We start from the raw sequence: 20,827 nt of genomic DNA on the forward strand, positions 1-20,827 counted from the left end.
GCAGGGGTTGGTGTGTGTGCCTCATCCCTTCACTCAGTTAGTGACTGATGCCAAACGTGGACTTGTGACATTGCTCCAGTTCGTGGTCAGGAGCTTCCCATCTGCTTTGTAGTGCAGCCCAGTCTGCTCATGGCAGCTCTTGTCCGTTGCATCCCTGGCAGGAGAAGGATGACCTGCGCAGGGCAGAGTACATGCTGCAGCAGGCGGATCGGCTCGGCTGCCGGCAGTTCGTCACTCCGGCTGACGTGGTCAGTGGCAACCCCAAACTGAACCTGGCCTTCGTTGCCAACCTGTTCAACAAGTACCCAGCACTTACCAAGCCTGAAAACCAGGACATCGACTGGACCCTTTTGGAAGGTGATGGCCGTTATCAGTCACAAAATTAGTAGGAGGGGACTATCTAAAGTAAACAGTTGTGTCATTGGAGGCTGTGCCCTGCAGAGCTATCTCCATTGAAGTAACACCTATGATTTGAGGCTTCAGTGCTGCAGTGGTTGTTTACTCATGTGGGGCAGATGAGAAGGGCACTTGGCAACCTGTTCAGCTGCTCTGACCCTGTTGTGGAGCCTGAACCTGTAGGCACTCTGAGCACCCCATCACTCACCATTCCGGGGAATTTGGTTTTGCCATTTCCTGTGATGGGCAAGAAAACCTCAGAAATGCAGTGAGATGTTCATGGGAGCGCTAATTGTTGGCAGAACTGGGACTGGGCTGTGACAGCAGTTAGCTGACACCCATGTGAAAGATCTTTCTGCTCCTTTTTCTTGCAGAAAGTGTGAAAGGCTCTTCTGAAGCCTGAGGAAATCAAAATGACATCCAAGACTAGATAGCAGGGTCACTCTCTTGCTTTGAAAAAAAATTATAGTAGAAGAAAAGACTATTTTTTTTCTGCTTAAAACCTCCTGGTGAGCTCTGCTGCTCAAAGCTCCCTGCCTTGCAAGGTGGAGATCCTTGCTCAGCTTTGAACTTGCAGAATTTGCAATGAACCTGTTTTCCATCATGTAGGAGAGACGCGTGAGGAACGGACCTTCCGCAACTGGATGAACTCCCTGGGTGTGAACCCCCACGTAAATCACCTCTATGGGTAAGCTTTAGACTCTTGGGAGACCCAGCTGGTTTTTTCTTTTTATTGTTGCTGTTGCAAACACCTGTAAAGAATAGTAGCTATTCATGATGTGACAAAGTCAGAGTGCACCCAAATCTCAAAACATTAGACTTAATCCATGTTTTCCACTTTAGTGATCTCCAAGATGCACTGGTAATACTACAGTTATATGAAAAGATCAAAGTTCCTGTTGACTGGAATAAGGTTAACAAGCCTCCGTACCCTAAACTTGGAGCAAATATGAAAAAGGTAAACATGTCAAAAGACTTTAAAGGAAGCTCTGGACACTAAAAATTCCTGTTTGAGGCTTCTACTCAAATGAGTGTGTGAGTAATTTTTCTGCTTAAACTCTTGTCCTGTGTAGCTGGAAAACTGTAATTATGCTGTAGACTTGGGAAAGCATCCAGCTAAATTCTCACTGGTTGGCATCGGAGGGCAAGATCTGAATGATGGAAACCCAACGCTGACACTGGCCTTGGTCTGGCAGTTGATGAGAAGGTAGGACTCCTCTCAAACATGTGAATCTTGTGAACAGAGTACAGAATTTGGGAAGTTTCTTCCATGAGAGTGTTGCAGTACCTGTAACAGGTCACCCAGAATGATTGTAAAACCTCTGTCCTTGGGGGAGTGTCTGAGATACACCTGGACAAAACTGTGATAGAGCTACACATGAGAGGCTGGAGCAGACACCTCTGGACAGCCTGTTGGTGGACCTGTGACAAGGATCAACTCTCTCACCTGCTCAAGTCTGGTCCACAAGCAGAAGCCCTGAGCAGTAATGTTACGCAACTTTTATGTTTTGATTTTTAATTGGAAATTGAGAGAGAAATGTTCTGGGGCTGGTTTATAGACCTCTTTTGCATTGGAATGGGGAAAGAAAAAACTTAATAACAGATAAAATTGATCTTCCTGTTACCTAGTTCTGAAGAATTGTAAATTATGCGAATATATGTCTGGAAAAAAGGGGAGTGGTAGATCCTAATTTGACATTACAGGTCTGAATGCCAACTCCTGAGGTAATCCACACCTTTTAGGCAATGTGTTACCCCTATGGAGCAAATGCTCAATGATAAAACAATTTAACAAATGTCCTGAGCCCAGACAATTTTTTGAGCTCCTAGTAAAAGACATGAAATGCTAGAAAGACTAATGCTTTAAGAAAATTACATTTCAGATAAGATACGTGGTTCTTTCTTTTTGCTAGTTTTAAAAAATCCCCAAACCCAGAGCTGAGACTATGTGAAGACTTTCCAAGCTGCCATTGCTCATGTTGCATCTTGGCTGCGTGGCTTGTCCTGGCTCTGTGCCTGATCTTGTTCTCTCTGCTGGTTCTCAGGTACACGCTGAATGTCCTCGAGGACCTGGGTGATGGTCAGAAAGCCAACGATGACATTATAGTCAGCTGGGTAAACCAGACCCTGAAAGAAGCTGGCAAGTCCACCTCCATCCAGAACTTCAAGGTACAGGTTCCCTTCTTGCCTACAAAAGGACATGAGTGCCCAAAAACTTTTTCTTTGTCTGGAGGAGCAGCAGGGGCATCTTATAAAGGAGTTTATACAGGACAGGATTCAGGCTGTGCTGGGAACAACAGAGTGGCTTCAAGCTACAAGAGAGGAGAATGTTTAGGACTGCCCATAGTGGGGAATAGTGACAGAGTTGGGGGTGGTCAGGATCTGGGGCAGAGATGGGAGGTGAGACGCTGGCAAGCAAAGGGGCTGGAGCTGGTGTGCATCTGGAGGTGAGCATTGTGCCTTGGGCTGTGCTCAGCAGGGCAGAGCTGCTGTCTGCACAATGATTACTTCTTTGCATTTCCAGAGTGCTTGCTGTAAATTGGAGTAATAGTATTGTATTATCACCAAAGCTGAAGCAGCAGTGTGGTTTTCCTTCTGGTCCACCTGGGAATAGTCACTAACACTGCTGCTTTGAAAAGACTCATTTAAAACTTCTTTGGTTGCATATTGCAGGGCAGCTGAATTGAGGTGAGATTTGTGCTTTAAGGATTGGACAATCACCTTTACTTCTCTGTGCCTGTATTCTCTAGGACAAGACTATCAGCACAAGCTTGGCAGTTGTGGATTTAATCGATGCCATCCAGCCTGGTTGTATCAACTATGACCTAGTAAAGACTGGTCACCTATCAGAAGATGACAAGCAAAACAATGCTAAGTAAGTTTGCTCTCTCAGAAGCTTTTGCATTGAAAAGGGGCACATTCAATGTGCTGGCCTCAAGCTGCAGGTGTTTTGACCAGCTTATTGCTGTGCTTTTCAGTCCCTTTTAGCACAGTACTTTTTACACGGGCAGCACTTAGTGAAATCGAGTTGCTGTCCTTGCCTGTGACACTGGAGGGAGCAGTTGGCTGAACTCTGGCTTGCTGAGAGAAATGCTGTTCTTACCAGTGACACTCTTATTTCTCACCTGTTTGTTCAGGCATTTGAAGTGTTCAGGCATCTGTGTGTGGCTCAGAGTTTTGAAATTAAACCCTTGTATATCTTATGTCTTGTGGAATCATCACAGATTGTCAAGTTTAAAGTATGCATATTAAAACATGCCTTTGAAATGTTTGTTCTGTGACTGTTCTCCAGTGGCAGAATGACAGCAAAATTTCTGGTAGATGATAGTCTCACTTTGTTATTCATAAGGAGCAAACAGAAAAGGAAGTGTTACATGATTAATCCTTCATTATATATGCTATTAGCCCTAACAAATATTAATTAAGATTCCTTAACTGTCAGTAAAGTGGACTTGACATTCAAAGGTCAATTTGCACATTAAAAACACTTTACTGTGGAAAACAGCAAAAAATGAGACAAACTTGTAAAACAAAAGGATGTGGTGTGATTAAACTGTTCCACATCTTGAATCTTAATAAAGAATAGGTGAAATTGTGTTGCATGGGGCAGGATTTGACTTGCCATTTACTGGTAGAAGTCTTGGTGCTGACCACCTTACCTTTCCATGGTGAATAGGTATGCTGTGTCCATGGCAAGAAGAATTGGTGCCAGAGTTTATGCTCTTCCAGAGGATCTTGTGGAGGTGAAGCCAAAGATGGTCATGACCGTGTTCGCCTGCTTGATGGGCAGAGGAATGAAGCGAGTATAAAAGGGATGATCCACGTGAAGAAAAAAAAAACCAAAATGCAACAAAAACCCAACCTGCCACCCTGGGTGCATGAGTAGCAGATCGGCTGTGACCACGCTGAAATGCTGTTGGCCTTGGAATTGCTGAAGTTCAAAGGACTTTGTTTTGCTTTGCAAGACAAATTTAACAGAATTCTCAGGGGGAGGAGTTATAACCAACAGACGTGCTCTTTTCCCAAAGGAAAGTTTAACTTATCAAGAGCTCACAGAAATGCATTCATAGCAGACCTGCATCTTGCAATATTGCTCTGGAGCTGTTTTCACTCCATTATTTCTCAGATACTTGACGTGTGGTTTTATACCCTTGAGGGCTATAAGGTGGTTGGTATAAGTTGTAATGGAAACAAATCTAATTTCTGTCTGCAGTCCACTTTAATTTCTGTCCTACAGTCCAAGCATATTTTAGGTTTGACCACATCCTTAATTTTGCAAGTAAATCTACAGTACAAGTTGGGACCTGCAGGCCAGCTCGCAATGCTAAATGAGAAATGTGTAATTAGGAAGATGTACTTCCTCTGGTATTCTTTGTACATGGTGCTTTTTTGTACATCTAACTATTTTGATTACTTTACAGATAAAGCATGGCAGTTTTTTCTCTTGCTGCTTATAAAAAGTTTTTGGTTTTGTTTGTTTGTTTTTTAAGGTTATACTACATATGTTAATACCACCATCCTTGGACCTCTTGCAGCAACATATGATCATGTTGCTGATGGCGTGGTTACACCTGAGAATGGAAGTGAATGCATTTTTGTATGCATCTTGGTTCAGTTCTGTGCACCTAGAAAATAATTTTTACAGAAATTTGCATGAAAACTATAACTTTTTTATTTAAAATGCTGTTAAATACAAAACCATACTACATTGTGGAGCGGTTTTGTGCAGGGAAGAGGCAAATGGTATAAACAGCAGGGTTCAATAAAGTGAACAGCAAATATGCTGGAATATAAAGTTATTTTTAGAGATAAATGGAAGGAAGCATTGTCGCCAAAGAAGGAAGATGCTGTATCCATAGGATTTCATATTCTCTTGCTTTGGCAAGCTGTTTGCTATATTTTGAGATCATATTGCTATTCCAAGCTATTCAAAGTGATGTAATATGGTGGCAAAGCATCAGTTGAAATAAAAACATTTAAATACATGCTTCTCTCCTTATTTGCACTGACCCAGCTGCAGCTGGTGCTGCTGGCCTGCAGTGCCACACTCAATCTCTTAATCTTTATTGGCCTGGTGTAAATCTGATGCTAGGTACTGGTCCTTCAGAGCGTGGTGAGGGGTTGGTGCTGCTGGAACACAGCAGGGAAAGGTCCCTTAAAAGCAAAGTTTGTGTGAAGCAGCAGCTTCTGTGTTGTTGTGCCTTGGGGGCTTCAGAGGTTCACATTTGTATGAGGGCTAATTGAGTGAAAGGGAATTAATTTTCCTGTGTGTAGGAGATGAAAAAAGGGCAGGTGAAAAGGAGGAATTTGACAGGGAGCTGAAGAGGGGCTGGGGCACGTGGGAGGAGATGAGCAGGAGCCCTGGCATCTGCAGGGGTGAGGGCATGGGCTGTGGTGGCACTGGCTGGGAGTGCTCACTGCTCTGGGTGTGCGGTGTCAGCAAACCACCCCAGTGATTCCCTGCATGAAGCCTTGTGCAGAGCTGGCTGGAAACTTTCCACTGGTACAATTTTTTTTCACAAGAAAAGTATGTTAACAAAGCTTCCCACAGGAAATTGCATGTTTTTACTCAAGATGGAGTGATATACCATAAGTAGAGCCACAGCCATCCCACTGAAACTATGTTCTGGTGATTTATGGCACTTGCTGGGGGTGTGGTGTGATTAAAGTAAAAATTCTTGGACTTTGGAAGTGGCCATGTACATGTGTACTGTCTTGCCTCTTTTGCCTCCTGGTACCAGGTTAAAGGGGGAGAAATGGGTACTTTGTCAATTATAGAATGGGAAAGCATCTCCTTGTGCTGGATGTATTTAAGAAAGGTCTGGAGTCCAAACAAAGCAGATGTCTTACACTGAAGGCCCAGTGCAGGGCAACCAGGACAAACCCAGTGCTTTCCCTCCAGTAAACACCCTTCACATGCAGGTTTTCAAATAGTTTGTTTTGTTAAACACGTGTAAAATTTTCAACAGGAGATGTAAACTTTAGCACATTTCCTTCTTCCTGCAACTCTTCTTGCTCTTTAATATTAAATTATTTGTTAGTATATATACTTTGTTTTGCTTCTTCAGTTACATACTTTTTGTTTCCAAGGTTTTTTTAGTAGTGTAACCTTTGTTCATATTGATTTTTTTTTAAACATTTGGACTTGCTGCTGCCCTTGTTAGGTACATGTTGTTCTTACCCTTCATCTTAAGGTCCTCCTTCAAACGTCTTTGCCAGCCCAGACTGCCTCCTCAGGGTCTGTGTTTTCTGGCCTTCTTGTATTCCTTGCAAGATTCATTTTTTGTGGATTAAAAATGTAGCCGCATATTCTCCCTGAGCATACTGTGTATAACTTGTTAAATATTTCTATGACTTTTTTATCATAGCACAGAGGAAGCAATTTAGTTGTGTTCCTGTTACTGTTTAATGAGGTGGTGGTGTAAAAGTGGAAGGAATATTTTCTCAAAGTGTTCAGAGAAGGCAAGGTTCTTGTACCTATAAATATTTCACCAGTTTGTATTATTCAATGGGAAAAATTGAATCCTTTAGGGACTTAAGAAATTGCTGAGGTGGACTTTGCTTGCTTTTTTGCTTCTGCCTTTTTCTGTTGCAGCTTGATAGAGAGTAATGCAAAAGCAAGAAACCAGCTGGAGTATTTTTCCACCACTTCTTAAAGTATGTGAAGCTGAGGAAAGTGAAGATGATGAAACAGCACAAAGAATGTAAGCAAAAATTTATTGTATTGACTGTTAAATGCTTTGCACAAACCTAATCACAAATGTAACGAGGATGCAGCATGTGTGGTTTTGCTGTGGAGCCCCACTTTGTCCCTTCCCTGGTGTAACAGCAAAGGTTGGTCCTGCTCTGCAGTCCATGGCAGGTTTCCCATGTAAAATTGTGCTGGTTTGTCTGTTTTCACCTCTAAACAAGGGTTGATTCCTCTCTTACCTCTTATCAGCTTGGGATAATTCCTCTAAGGACAGGGACAAATGTGGTGTGTCTGGCACACATTCCTTTGCTTCCTTCTGTGAGCACCCAGTAAACATTGGATAAGGGCTTTTAATATACCTGCACAAATGGAAAATTCCATTTGGGAGGACAGAGAAGGCTGATCTGTGTCTCCCAGCAGCTGAAGGGAGGCAGACTGGGGATATGGCACCGGAATTATGCTGTGACAGAGCTCTTTGACTGCATGCAGGGAGATAGACACAACTTGTACAGACCTTTCCTGAGACAAATGACCTCCTTGCAGGGGTAAATGCAGAGCCACTTGAGCTGAGGTTCAGTGCTGTGAAGAACAGCTGAGTGATAAAATGTTTTACATGGTGATGGTTTTGCCCACACCTCCAATACTTTCTTGCATTCTAACAGCCGAGATCCCCATGTGCCTGCTGTGGGAAGGTGCCACGTGCTCACAGCACTGCTGATGGGCTGAGCCTTTTCTAAGGGCTCCAGATGTCCTGGAGCACGTGGAATTTATTCCTATTTCAGCAGTGCTCACAATATGCCCAGTGTGGGCTGGGCACAGGAAGGCAGCTCCTACCAGGGAGGTCACACCTGGCTGGGAAATGGGGAGGGCAGAGGGGAGCGTGCTTCCCAGCCCCACATCACCAGCACAAGCCCCAGCCCTGAACTTGCCAACGGCGAGCATTTGCGTTGAATTTTGATGGTAGCATTTCAGCCCGTGAATGAAACAACACATTCCTATATAATTAAATCCCTTTATTTCCATATAAAACCCATCCCCTCTGGTTGTGCCATGCGTGGCAGGCGAGTGCCAGCAGGACGAGCTGCCCGGGCAGGCCGCGGGGCCTGGGGGCCGCGCTGGCGGCGGCCGCCCCGCACTGGTCCTCGGCGGCCGGGGGCAGTGGCGTGGGGCAGCGGCCCGGGCGCGGCTCCTCGGGCGCCGTGGCGTTGGCAGGGCCGGGGAAGGCGCAGTCCAGCCCCTGGAGCAGCGCCCGGCGCGGGGAGCGCCAGAGCCAGAGCGCGCTGCAGTCGCACCTCCAGGGGTTGTGGGACAGCAGCACGTACCTGAGCCCGGGCAGCTCGGAGAGCAGGCGCGCGGGCAGGGAGCTGAGGTTGTTTCTGCTCAGGTGGAGGAAGTGCAGCTTGTTCAGGTGTAGAAAAGCAGAGTCTGAGATCGAGGAGATCTGGTTGTTGTTCAGGTACAAGTTCCTCAAGTTGAGCAGCTGTCTGAAGGTGCAGTCGACGGCAGTGATTCTGTTGGCTTCGAGGTGCATGGTCTTGAGCTGGATCAACCCTTCAAAAAGCTGATTAGGCAAATCAGTGATGAAGTTGTGTCCTAAATTTAACGTGCCCAGTCTGAGAAGCTTTGCAAAAGCTCCGTTTTGAATGATCCATATCCGATTCTTCCTGAGATTCAGGTCGTACAGAGTTTCCAGGTCCTTCAGGGAATCTCTGCCGATGGCTTCTATGTGATTACCCTCCAGTGACAGACTTGTGAGGCTGGAGAGGTTCCTAAAGGCTTGTGGAACATACCTCATGTTATTGGAGGCTAAATCAAGCCTTTCTAAAGAAGGCAAGTGTGAAAATAGAAGTGGGTGGATTTCGAAGATATTACAATGGGACAAATCCAGGCTGATGAGGTTTAATAGTCCTCTGAAAGTGTTTGCGTGCAGGTGGGTGAGGCGTGAGTTCCTGCTGAGGTGCAGCTCTTGCAGCCTGCTGAGAGCATCAAAAGTTCCTGGGGTCAGGAAGGTCAGATTGTTCCCATCTAGCCAGAGGTTGTGAAGGAAAGTCAGGTTTCTGAAGGTGTTGGTGTTGAGACTCCGCAAATAATTGTTGGAGAGGTTTAAAGAGATGGTGGATGGTGCTATTTCTCCAGGAAGGGTTTTCAGTCCAGCTCTGTTGCAGAGGATGGTCTCTTCAGGTGTACATTTGCACATGCTTGGGCATGAATTGGAGACATTCAGACTCAGCCCAGCCTTTGTTGCACAAGTAAATATAAATACAACGAGAAAGAGCATGACCAGCCACACATCAGCCACAGCATCTAATACCTGATGGATAGTAGAGAAGGAGGCAAGAAAAAGAGTGTGTACCTTTAGGGCAGGTGAACCGCGGGCAGGGCATGGTCGGTTGGACTGTGCACAGTGAAAATAAATCAGCTGGTTCCTCCTGCTGCAACCCCGTGGGGATTAAGTGTTTAGGCACGTCAAAGCTGATTAAGTGCTGCCCTGAGAGGCAGGGAGACTTCTCAGCCCAGCATCATGCTCTGAGAATGGTTTTTCTCACCTCCAGCCCTCTGCAAACAGCAAGAGGTAACAGACTTCCCCTGGCAGCTGTCTGGGAGAGGCTCCTGCTCATGGGTTATCACCATTCTCAGTCTGCTTGGCAGTTGGCTCAAAAAAAAACTCTTCTGGGTGGAATTTTTGTGATTTTCTGCAGCTGGAGTTTCAGCAAAGGCAGTGGAAGGTGGCTCTGCCATCCAAGTGTGAGGTGAGGGCACTCATCCTGACAGAGGCTGCAGACACTGACAGATGCCTCAGGCTCAGGGATTTCCCTTGGTGATGGCTGTGACTCCCCTGCAGTAAAATGGGAGACTGCCAGGAGCTGTGCAAGCCTCGTGTTCTCTGACATGAGAGACGTTTCTCTGACATTTTTCTTTGGGAAAGCACAGAGGAGTGCTGTGTCCTGGCAGTGCTTCTTCTTGGGATAAGCCCTATAAGAGATGAAAAATGAACCCTGTGGTTGAAACATGGAGCACCCCAAGGGCACACTGTCTTTCCCAGGGCACTGCTTGTCTCCAGTGGGTCTGAAGATGCCACTGAGCAACTGAAGCTAGACTTGGGTCCTTAAAAATCTGTGTCCTTGCCCCTGCTCTGTTTTTTATCCTATATCCACAGTGCAAAGGGAAAGTGCATTTGGGGGCCTGATTGATGAACTCAACAGCCAGGGATCAGCGATCTCCAGACTGATCATTCTGCAGGAGGACCAGACCCAGGGCTTGCAGCTGATGTGTCATTAGGGCAGCCAGTGACACGATTGCTGCTCTTGGTTTTTGTCACTCTAAATTTTTCTTCTCCACTTCTTTCTGCTGGAGTTCTCATGTTTTCTGATGCACTTAAAGCACCTTTTCACAGGAAGGCTCCCCCTGCCTTTCTGTGAATTTTCATGCTCTTAATTTCTTGGTCTGTCCCAGCTTTTTTCTTTTTCTCATGCTTTACAGGTTGGGTTTTCTTTCTCTTCCCTGTTCTGCTAGCTCTGTCCAGACAGTGGCTAAACCTCCAAATATATAGTATGCCCAACAGTAAGTGTGATCTGGACAAGTTTGCAGCTCTGTTGTTTTCTCAGCAGAAGCAGGTTATATTTCCTGTGCTGTTAAATTGCCATGTCGGCTTCAGCTAGTTCTGTTTTCTTCTTCATTTTTTCAAACAACAATCCCCTGAAGAGCAGCTTCTCCCTGGAAGCTTGGCCAGGATGATCATGTTGTGTAATGGAGACCATCTTCCAGCTGTAAACAACATCATTTATTTAGTTAGACAGGCTTTGGTGCAGTGTTACTGGGGGCCAAAATCTGGTTTCCACCAAGAGCAGCAGTGCTGGCACCATGCCCAGGGGCTGGTCCTGGGAGCCCCAGAGGAAGGTGGAAATGTGCACTGCTCATCCCATCCAGCCAATTGTGTCTGGGGTCAGGCCAAAGGTTTTGGGGGGTGAATCTTTGTTTTCTGTATTTCTGGGTCAGCTGGGACTGCTCCTTTGAGGATATCACCTTGGAGGGGTGTCCTGCTGCTGGGGTCTCCATGGCTTCTTTTGCCTCTTGGTGCAGCACAGCTCGGAATATCCATCACTCCATGACTTCAACAGTGCAACTCTATGAAAGAGACAGGTTTCTGCTGATCTCTGTGCAGGACAAGTGAGCTGCACTGTGTGCTTGGGAATGCTCTTGCCTTTAGCTGAAGTTTGTAGCTCAGGCTGAAAAAGATGGATCTCTTTTTCTGGTGTCCCTTTTATTGTACACAAGGTTTATTTCTGGTTGTAACTTTTTATTCTACGCAGGCTTTATTTTTGGTTGTAATTCTGGTGTAATTCCAGCAGTGTTACCATGTTCTAGCTCTTAGTAAAGCCCAGTGCTCTCTGTAGTGTAACTCTCCATGATTTCATATTGGAAATTTTCAGACCAAAAGCATGCAGCTCTTGGAGCTCATTGCTGCCAGATGTTGCTTAACTGGGCTAAAACAATGTGGTGGAGCAGGACCATGCAGCTGCAGAATGTTTCCTTGCTTTAGAGCCTATGAGGCCAAGGAAACCCAAAAGTATCAAAGCAACCAGATTTTTACACTTTGTCACAGGTTTGGCAATTCCATTTTCTCCCTGTAAGGATTCCATAAAGCATGGAGGTGGGGTGGCAGCTGCCTTGTGAGGATTTTGGCTGTGGCTGCCCGAACTTTCTGTTGGCAGCCCAGGTTGCAGCTGCCCTTGGGGTGGAAGCAAGGCAGTGGTATGCCAACACTCAGCACTGTGGAGAGCTAAACCTTTGCTGGGGGCTGAGTGCTGGTCCAAGAGAGTGGCCACAGCAATGTCCTGTTGTGCTGCAGTGCCCAGTGCTTCCTGGGCAAGAAGTGCTCAGCACTGCTCCAGCTTCCTGAGCTTCTACTGCAGTCACTGCCACACCATGCTGCAGAGACAAGGTAAGGATGTGCTCCTTGAGAAGAAATGACACATGAGTTTTTTCCTCTACCTACCTTTTTAAACAAACTTTCCCTTTATGTTCTGTTCAAATATTAGCATCTTGCTCTTGGGTTCTCTTTTCCAGGCTCAGCTCTTTGTGCTCCACGTGCAGGGATTTTGATTGTCTCTCTCCATCTGCTTGGAGGGTTTCTGGAGTGCATCATGTGTTTTGGCTGAGGTGGTTCATCCACCCAGCTTTAATGGAAAAGCTGAACCACTGCAGGTCTTCTGTTAGAATGTATTCCACCCACCACATGACCATGGTTGTGTTTTTGTCTTTTTTTCAGTCACTGATTTATCTGACATCTGGGATTTATAGGCCAGCACATCCCCTTCAGAAATTGTTTGTAGCTGATGTCAAGAGCCTTGCCTAATACTGTAGATTTTAAGGAGATTTATTCTTTTTAGAAGATTCAAGCAGTAGTCATCTACTTTGGGATGGTCTTGCTGGTCTAGTAAGTTAAAAGAGCAAGGTTTGCATTCTATAAACTTTGTTGGGAAAAGATGGAATTAGTAGAATCAGTTAATAGCTTTGTTGGTTAAAAGATTGATTAAATAATGTGGAATATGCAAATATCAGGAATAATCTGACACCCCCAAAGCTTTATCTAACTGGTGAACTCCCTTTCATGTGTATCTCTGTATTCTTGGAACATAAGAGGAATTTCTAGAAAAAACACTTTAAAAGTGGGAAAGCTGTTTGTAGTGGTTATAGTTCAAAATGGCAAAGGGAGGAAGGTCTTTCTTTTTAAAAGATCTCTAGAAAGATAACTTTTGGGTGCTCTGTAACTCAATAAAAATTTTCACAGAGTCCTAACTCTTCCTAAGAGACCACCTTGAGACCCTAAAGAGAAATGTGAAGCATTCTCTCCCATCCTTTAAATGCCAGGCTATATACAACTATATTAGTTCACAAAAAGCAGAAGTTAGACAGGAGGGAACTTTCTCCCACAAGCTATGGGCACCAGTGTCCTGACTTCTGCTGCTCATCACAGCAACTGGTGTGAGAGAAGTGAGGAGAAAATTACATGTGGTGATGAGTTATGAAAGCTGACTGTGGGTTCCTGTTTTGGTCTCAGTTGCTGAAATTCTGCTCTGCCGCTGATGCTGCTATGGCCATGAAGGCTCTGTGCCTGTTTTTGGCAATCCCTGGAGTCTGGTGGTCTTGTCTGTGTTGGGGGCATGGCTGGAAGCTGAGAAGCACTCAGGGATGGAGTTTTGACCAAGTCCTGCTGCCTTCAGCATACCCCAAGAGCAGGCAGTGGTGCCAGGGTGTGTGCGTTTCCTGCCTTTAATAGCAACGGGTGCAGCTTGTTTTCAAAATCACTTATCTGCTTGTTTTCTTTACTACTTTTAGTAGCTTATAAAATGCTTACAGCCAATAATTTGAACAAACAATGTCAGGGAGGATAACCTCAATCTTGGCAGTGCTGCTGGCTGGACACAAACATCTCTCGTAAAATAAATGCTTCGGGTAAGTTTTCTGCATGCTGAAGGTGGAAAAAGCATCCCTCTGCACTCCTAAATGCCTCTGTCACACTCACTGAACTGCTCCAAAACTGACCTCTTCTAGCATAGCAAGTCTGTTCAGTGGGACTAGACACTCCCAGAGTATCTGATGGGCCCTCTCTGGGTGGCCCTTGTGGTCACTGCTGTGCTGCTGTGGAGTGGAAAAGCAGCACTTTCCCCAGGCCTGCTCAGTTCCTCCACAGGAAATCATGGCTCCAGCAGGGAGAGTGAAACACTGACCAAGGTCTTGCCTGTGAGAATGCTGGCAGTTCTCCCTCTTGGCCAAAACACCAGGTTTGCAGACAGCCACTGCCAGAACTGATCACGCTTCAGAGGTACCTGAGACAGTGCTAGGACCCAGAACTGACCCAGCAAGAACCATGGGTGCTGGATGGGAATGGAACCACTGCCTCGACCCTCAGCATTCACTGCTCACAACTGCTCCCCACCCTGAGTCCCCAGAAAGGACGCAAGCAATCAGCTTTCTCTGAGGGAGTGCTCTGGGGCTGGGAAAGGGGGAGGTAGATTCTCCAATCTTCCTTGCAGGACTGAGCAATGAGTCCCTAAAAAAACCCTTAAAGGAGCCCTTAAATAAACAAATGCAGGAAGGAGGAATGCTTAGAAAAGTTTATGGAATGTTGGAATATTTGGCACAACACCCCAGAATCACAGAATGTTCTGGGTTGAAAGGGACCCACAAGGATCATCAGGTCCAGCTCTTCCAGCCCATGCAGGGAGCAAACCTGCAATCTTGGCATTATTAGCACCATGCTGCATCCAAGTGAGCTAATCCCAGGGTCTGGCATGATGAAAATCATCATTGCCCTGGCAGTTGGGGCTGGATCCCCAGCTGCTGCTGCCAGCCCTGGGACCAGGGAGTCAGGGGATCCTGCTGTAAATCAACACCCAACACAGCCACAGTGGTCTGTGTTGGGCTATGCATCCTGGGGAGCACATTTACAAAAGATTTTTTTCCCCCTCTTGCTTTCTCCGAAGGTAACAAGTCAAGCTCATTAATCCAGTTTATATCTGAATCTCACATTACTTTGAGCTTTTGGCAGGCTGGCAAGGTTTAGCCTCAAGAGGTGGCTCTGACAGCCTGCTGGCACTGTCAGGCTGCTTGTTTGGAATATTCCATCCCTGACAGTGGCAGCACTTCCCTGGAAAACCCAAGACCTAGGACTTGGAGTGCATGGATCCTTTTCTTTTTATTTGTGCAATTGATCAGAAGGTGCTATTTGAATTGTGTGGTGGTGGTGGTTTGGGGTTTTTTTGGGTTTGTTTTTTTTTTAAACACTTCTGGTGACCTTTTGACCTCTTTAGGTGCACAGGCTTGCGGGTAGAAAGACAAACCTAAGGGCTGTATATGGGCCTGCAGCAAATTTCTTGCTCCTCTTGAACTGTGAATTTTTTTAGTTGGTATAAAAGGTGTACTCAAAATCCTTCCCCACATTCAACCCCCAGACACCTCAAGCTTCAACTAATTTAAAATCGAACAGGTCTTGTATTGAAAACACTCAGCTTTTGTAACTTTGCTGCCAGATGAGCAGTGAAAAAGCTCTGCCCTGTGCTGAGCTGTGTGCTGGGCTCTGCTGCAGCAGATCCATGTGCTGGATTTACCAGCCTAGCTGTGGAAAACAAATCCCACAAGCTCAGGGGGCATTAGCTCAGCTGCAGCACTACATGGCACGAGGATGTTTTCTGCATGGACAGCTTGAGCATCTGTTTTACATCCATGCAAGGTGCTCAGAAATAGTGAGAGGAAGAAAGAAATGGTGGGGAAAATAGAGAGAGAGATTTGTGAGAGGAGGCTTTGCAGTGAGGACTTGGGATCAGATAAGGAATCAGATGCACTGAGCATTGGCAGGGGAAAGGATGGGAGCAGGATTTGTCAAAGGGCAGCCTGAGCTATGCCCCATTGCACTGCATGCAGCAGGGCCATTTCTTGCCTGCTAAAGTCTCAATTCTGTAGGCAAAACAGAATAAACACAGTCAGTTTCTGTAAGGATCAAAAGTTTTGTGGAAAGGAAAACTTTATATTTAAGTCTAAACAACTAGTGTTTGTTATTTTTGAAAAATAAACATTCTTGTGCATTTTTCCTTCAATGGGTGTTTGCTGAGGAATGGAGCAAAACCTTTTATGAATGGTTTGTGTACAAAGACTCCTGGCTAAGGGTGTCCTGGCACATCTTGTTACCAAAAAAAATTAATAAATACACTTCAGAGTGAGTGCTGACATCTCAGGTCACTCACCAAGTGGGCCAGCAGTCCTGCAGACCCCAGGCAAGGCCTGTACTGAGGAAATTGGTGGCAGAAGGTGCATCTCTGCTCCTTTGCAGCAGGACTCATGACTTCCTCTTCTGTGTGCTTGCAGCTTGACAGTCCTGACCATGGACTGCTTTGTCATCATGTCCTTGAAGCAGTAAATCCTTGCACTGTGGTAAATAGAAATGCTGCGTGGGATTCCCTTTCTTTAAATAACTCAGTCTCCTTTTAGCACAGAAAATGCTAAGAGCTGGACTTTGAATTATGAGGCAGATAAAAACAAAAGTTGCTAAGGACTCTTTTCTCTGCCTTGAATGTAGCACTCACCTCCAGGGATGGGTGTATATGATTTGCTAATAAGCTTTTTCAACACTCTTTGAAACTTTTTCTGGTCAAAGACATAGGTGGGCTATGGTGAAACTGGTGAGACTGTTCTCCACAGCCTGCTCAGCCCTTGGTTCCCCTGAAGATGCTGTTAAAAGGTTGTTTTCCATCTCTCCTCTGGGTCACTGGTATCAGCAGAGCTGGTGATGGTTGCTGTCTCTGGTGTGCTGCACAGTCCTGGAGCAAGGGCAGGCACTGGGGTTTCCCCAAGTCCCACAGGTGGATGCACCTCATCCCAAGGCTGTGCTGGTGTTCAGAGGATGGGATGAGCTTGGGTCCAGTGCTGGTTAGTGATTGAGAGCCAGGGCAAAGGGACATGTCACTGCAGGGGCTCCAGTGGTTGCTTTCTGCGTGGCACATGAGCATCGCTGGGGAGCACAGTAGATGGGCAGTTGTTGCAGAGATCACACTCAGGCATCAGGGCAAAATGTTTAACTCTCTGGGTGTTTCCTTTGCCCCTGTTATCCTCCAGGAGCCCCCTTGAGGATCCTTCCATGGAGAGGAGGCTGGGGCCAGGCACAGCATGTGGTGCAAAGAAAGAGCAGATGTAAAAACTCTGTGCTGTGTGAAGGGGAATTGGCATGAGCTCGTTTTGGTCATGTCCTACCCCAGTGCAGCCTCAGAACCAAGCCTGTTCTCAGCCACATCCTGCTGCCTGGTTTGTCCTGCTGCCCTCCTTGGTGCCAGCAGTGTGCATGTTTTTGTAAGGAAAAGGGCAGTGGCTTTCCCATTCTGACTGGGAGCTGGGATCAGCTCCCTTACACAGGCAATGCTGTTGTGAATGCAGTGATGTTCCTCCACTTTCTGTCTCTCTGTGTTCTCGTTATAGTCAATTCTGCCAGGACTAACAGCCTATTTCATCCTCAAATGTGTTAGCCAGTGCTAGGACCCCGTGGACTGCATGGGAGTGCTGCTGCCCTCAGAGATGCACAAATCCTTTCATGGAGGCTCCCACATGTTGTGTGTGCACATGGAGGGCAGAAAGGGGCAGTGTGTGGGTGTAACCTCCTGGCCCAAGATCTGCAGTAGAAAACCACAGAGATATTTCTGTGAATTTCCTTTTTCTTGCTTGCTTCATTTCCTTTTTTTTTTTTCCTTTTTTTCTAGCTGTCTTGCTGCTCTCTCCTGATTTACTGCATGTGCTCACGTGGCCTTGGAAAGGGGGGTTCTCAAACTGTTTTGCTTCCAAAAGGAAAAGAAGCTGGCAGGCATTCATATTTCAGTTCTCGAGTTATGTAGGTTAAAGTCTCCCAGTGGGAAAGGGGAAGATATGAGAGAGCAGATTGCTGGTGGCAATACTCACCAGAAGGAAAGCGGAAAAAAGGAGCACGGAATTCTGGAGGCTTGAGAGGTAGGTTTTCTGTCTGCTGTTAGAACATAATTTCCATTGATTCGATTCCATTTGGGCTAGAATGTCTGGTGCCTGCAGTGAGAGGAGGAACGAGCAGCTCAGAGCAGATCCTAAGGCACCACTTGCTCATGACCAGAGGGGGGGAGCGTGTTTGTCAATGAAACCTTGTTCTCTTTCATGCAGTGCAAGTGATTTTGGTGTGCTCCATCTGCTAGGAGTCAGGGAGGTATGTAATGCTTTGTGACAAATTCTAATATTTTAGCTTCTATAAGTTAAAGTGAAGGGCTCAGGATATAAGAGTTAAGGGTGAAATGGGACTCCAGACCCTCTCTGAATATTTGTGTTCCCAAACAAAAAAGCTTTCACTGGGTTTAGGACCTGTTTGAATACAGAACATGGGTTACGATCAACTCTTTGTGGCTTTAAATACCAGAACTCTGCAGAAATTCCCCTGCTGAGTTTTCATTGTTAAGATAATGTAGTTAAAATTAAATCTTTGTCAGTATATCCAAAGTAGTATATTGCATATTTTGCATTAAGAAAATGATAAGCTATTGTACATTAAACTGTTGATACAGAAAAATATGTTTTAAATTATCAGTTGCCTTCTGTTAAACGAGAGATCACTACCCAAATCTGTTGTCTTGGTGAAAAGTTCTATTATTTTTAGAACTTGAGAATTCTTAAATGCCTGACTGGTTCCACAAAAATGTAATTAAAAATTAATTTCCTCTTTCTAGTATGTAAAATAAAATACAATGATATCTTCTTCATTGACTTAGAAAGTCTTAAAGTTTGCAAAAGGTACTGCTCAGAGTGAAGACACAAGCTGTTGAAATGTAACAAAGACAGACCTGTCAATTAACTCTTATTTTAGCTGTTTTATAGCTACATTTTCCACTACTGAAATCCAGTTCTTATATTTGTAAATGAATGGTACATAGTACTGTTAAATCCACTGCCTGCAAGGACTGAGTTTGTTGTGTCTACATTGAAATTCTCTCTTTTACTGTTCTGATTAAAGCTGTCACGAGGGAAGGAGATGCAGATATGTGTCAGAAGGACACTGACAGTGAATGACATTTTGCAAAGGCCCTTCAATGTCTTTGCATCCAGCCCTGTGAATTGGGGAAAAAAATAATCACAGCTTGCTTTCCTAAAAGTCCTTTTAAGTGGCTGGTTTCATGCCTGCCTTTTTATATTATTTTAACTGCTCAGAGTGCTGGAAATAGCATGAGAAAACTGCGAAAAGGATCATGAGGAGCTTCAGCGTGGCCTTTGGGTCACAGAAGTTCCCAAAGTGTCTCCAGCTCCTGAGTCCATAATCTTTCTGCTCTGCTGGCCACAGAAAGCACCATTTGTAATCACAGATAAACCCCAGCTGTTCTCTTCTCTTCCAGGCTAATTAAAAAGTTCTGTGACATCCCTAGGGCTAATTGTGTTCTGTCAGTGGGGTGGAGGTAAGGAATTCAGCAGGGCTGCTTGCTATTTCAGCACTCAGCTTACTGATATAACTTCAAATGGTTTTTATTTTATTGTGTCTGTGTGATTTCGGAGCTAAGACAGCTGCAGAGTGCACGTCTAACACAGGGTTTCTGATCTGCAGGTGAGCGATAGGAAAGTGCTGCCAGCCCATGAATTTCCTGAAGAAACTCCCTTTCCACCAGCGCCAACATGCAGAACAACTACTCCCTGATTGTCACCACCAGGGAAAGTCTCCAAGTCCTGTCTACAGCACTGACAAACTCATCCCCTCCCTGCCCCCTTACATCTTCAGATTATCAGTTTTCAGTGATTCCAGCCCTCTTCTCTGTGGTTTTTGCTCTCGGCTTGGTTGGCAACAGTGTGGTGGTTGTGGTGCTCTGTCGTCACACTGGCCCCAAGACAGTTGCTAATGTCTACATTTTCAACCTGGCCATGGCAGACCTGCTGTGCCTGGCCACCCTCCCCTTCTGGGCCACCTACTACGCTCAGGGATACAACTGGCTCTTCGGGTCTCTCATGTGCAAGATCTCCAGCTCTGTCCTGTGTCTGAATATGTTTGCCAGTATTTTTTTCATTACATGCATGAGCGTGGACCGGTACCACGCCATTGTCCATCCTATCCACTCCCAGAGGAGAACTCCACAACAAGCTTATTTTGTAGCATTGGTCGTGTGGGGCCTCGCCTGTTTGTCCTCCCTCCCAACTTTTTATTTCCGAGACACTTACTACGTTGAAAGCTTGGAGGTCAATGCTTGCATTATGGCCTTTCCTTATGAGAACTATGCAAAATGGTCCGTGGCGACGGCCTTCCTGAAAAACACCCTCGGCTTCTTCATCCCCTTGGCCGTGATCACCACCTGCTACATCTGGATCAGGAGGCACTTGCTTAAAGCACAGCAGTTTGGGAAGAGCAGGCAGAAGAGGGACAAAGTCCTGAAGCTGGTGGCTGCCGTTGTCATGGCCTTCCTGATTTCCTGGCTGCCGTTCCACGTTTTAACGTTTCTGAATGCTCTGGCTCACATGGAGGTCATTGACAGCTGTGAGGTGGTGGGGCTGATCGACACGGCGCTGCCCTTCGGCATCTGCATGGCCTTCGCCAACAGCTGCACCAACCCCCTGCTGTACTGCTTCATCGGCAACCAGTTCCAGGAGAAGCTGCACCGCCTCTTCAAGAGGAGAGTTCACCAGCTCAGCAGCCACCGGGAGAGCTCCTCTGCCAGGAAGGGCAGCTGCTTCAGAGAGGCTGAAACCCCCGTGGGCAAAGAAGGGGAACCTGAGTCTTTCCTGTAGGCACTGGGGCATGATGTGGGGTGATGTCAGTGCAGCTGGATGTCCCGTTCCTCTCTTTCTTGCCTTTGTTTTGTGCCCTCCCAGCTGTTTGAGGGAGAATCTGGATTTGTCACACATGGGGATTTATTCCTCCTCCCTTTTCACAACAAGAACTCAAGTTTTACACAGAGGGAAGGTTCTGACAAATAACTGTATTGATGACATTTCAATATCAGCTTTTTGTATGGCTGAGATCAGGCAAGTTTTATGTGTAACAAGAAGTCTAAATATACTGAAGGACCATTGCACCACAGCTATAATTGCATAGGTGCTGAGTATTATACCCTAAACTGATATTCTAAAAGAGATTCTCATTAGAGAATGTGTAAATAAAGCAGTGCAGATACTTCTGTACCTACCTGTAAGAAAATATTTTCACATTTATTTTGTATATTTTAATTTTTTAAAATAAATGGCTAGAGATGTATGTAAAAT

At 45.7% G+C, this 20,827-nt stretch overlaps 3 protein-coding genes across 7 annotated transcripts in view; 2 read left to right on the forward strand and 1 right to left on the reverse strand.

Moving 5' to 3' along the window:
- PLS3 (plastin 3) overlaps window positions 1-5,381 on the forward strand; it is a 763,062-nt gene extending 757,681 nt beyond the window's left edge. For all 5 annotated transcript variants that reach the window (XM_077786508.1, XM_021548362.2, XM_021548367.2 and 2 more), the window contains 7 exons: window positions 162-357; window positions 1,006-1,084; window positions 1,240-1,354; window positions 1,470-1,603; window positions 2,442-2,565; window positions 3,147-3,271; window positions 4,073-5,381. In XM_077786508.1, the coding sequence (XP_077642634.1) occupies window positions 162-357; window positions 1,006-1,084; window positions 1,240-1,354; window positions 1,470-1,603; window positions 2,442-2,565; window positions 3,147-3,271; window positions 4,073-4,205 (906 nt within the window). In that variant the 3' untranslated portion in view covers window positions 4,206-5,381. The remainder of the gene's footprint in view (window positions 1-161; window positions 358-1,005; window positions 1,085-1,239; window positions 1,355-1,469; window positions 1,604-2,441; window positions 2,566-3,146; window positions 3,272-4,072) is intronic.
- Window positions 5,382-8,090: 2,709 nt separating this feature from the next.
- LOC110480464 (uncharacterized) lies at window positions 8,091-9,365 on the reverse strand. The gene has a single exon (XM_021548399.3). The coding sequence runs from the start codon at window positions 9,363-9,365 to the stop codon at window positions 8,091-8,093; it is 1,275 nt and encodes a 424-aa protein (XP_021404074.3).
- A 7,981-nt stretch (window positions 9,366-17,346) lies between these two features.
- On the forward strand, window positions 17,347-20,353 carry AGTR2 (angiotensin II receptor type 2). Its single transcript, XM_021548398.3, has 2 exons — window positions 17,347-17,578; window positions 19,185-20,353. Exon 2 carries the CDS (start codon window positions 19,253-19,255, stop codon window positions 20,351-20,353), a length of 1,101 nt encoding a protein of 366 aa, XP_021404073.2. The 5' UTR covers window positions 17,347-17,578; window positions 19,185-19,252.
- Window positions 20,354-20,827: the final 474 nt, after the last annotated feature.

The sequence above is a fragment of the Lonchura striata genome, chromosome 14, assembly GCF_046129695.1.
Source record: "Lonchura striata isolate bLonStr1 chromosome 14, bLonStr1.mat, whole genome shotgun sequence".
NCBI classification, from domain to species: Eukaryota; Metazoa; Chordata; class Aves; order Passeriformes; family Estrildidae; genus Lonchura; species Lonchura striata.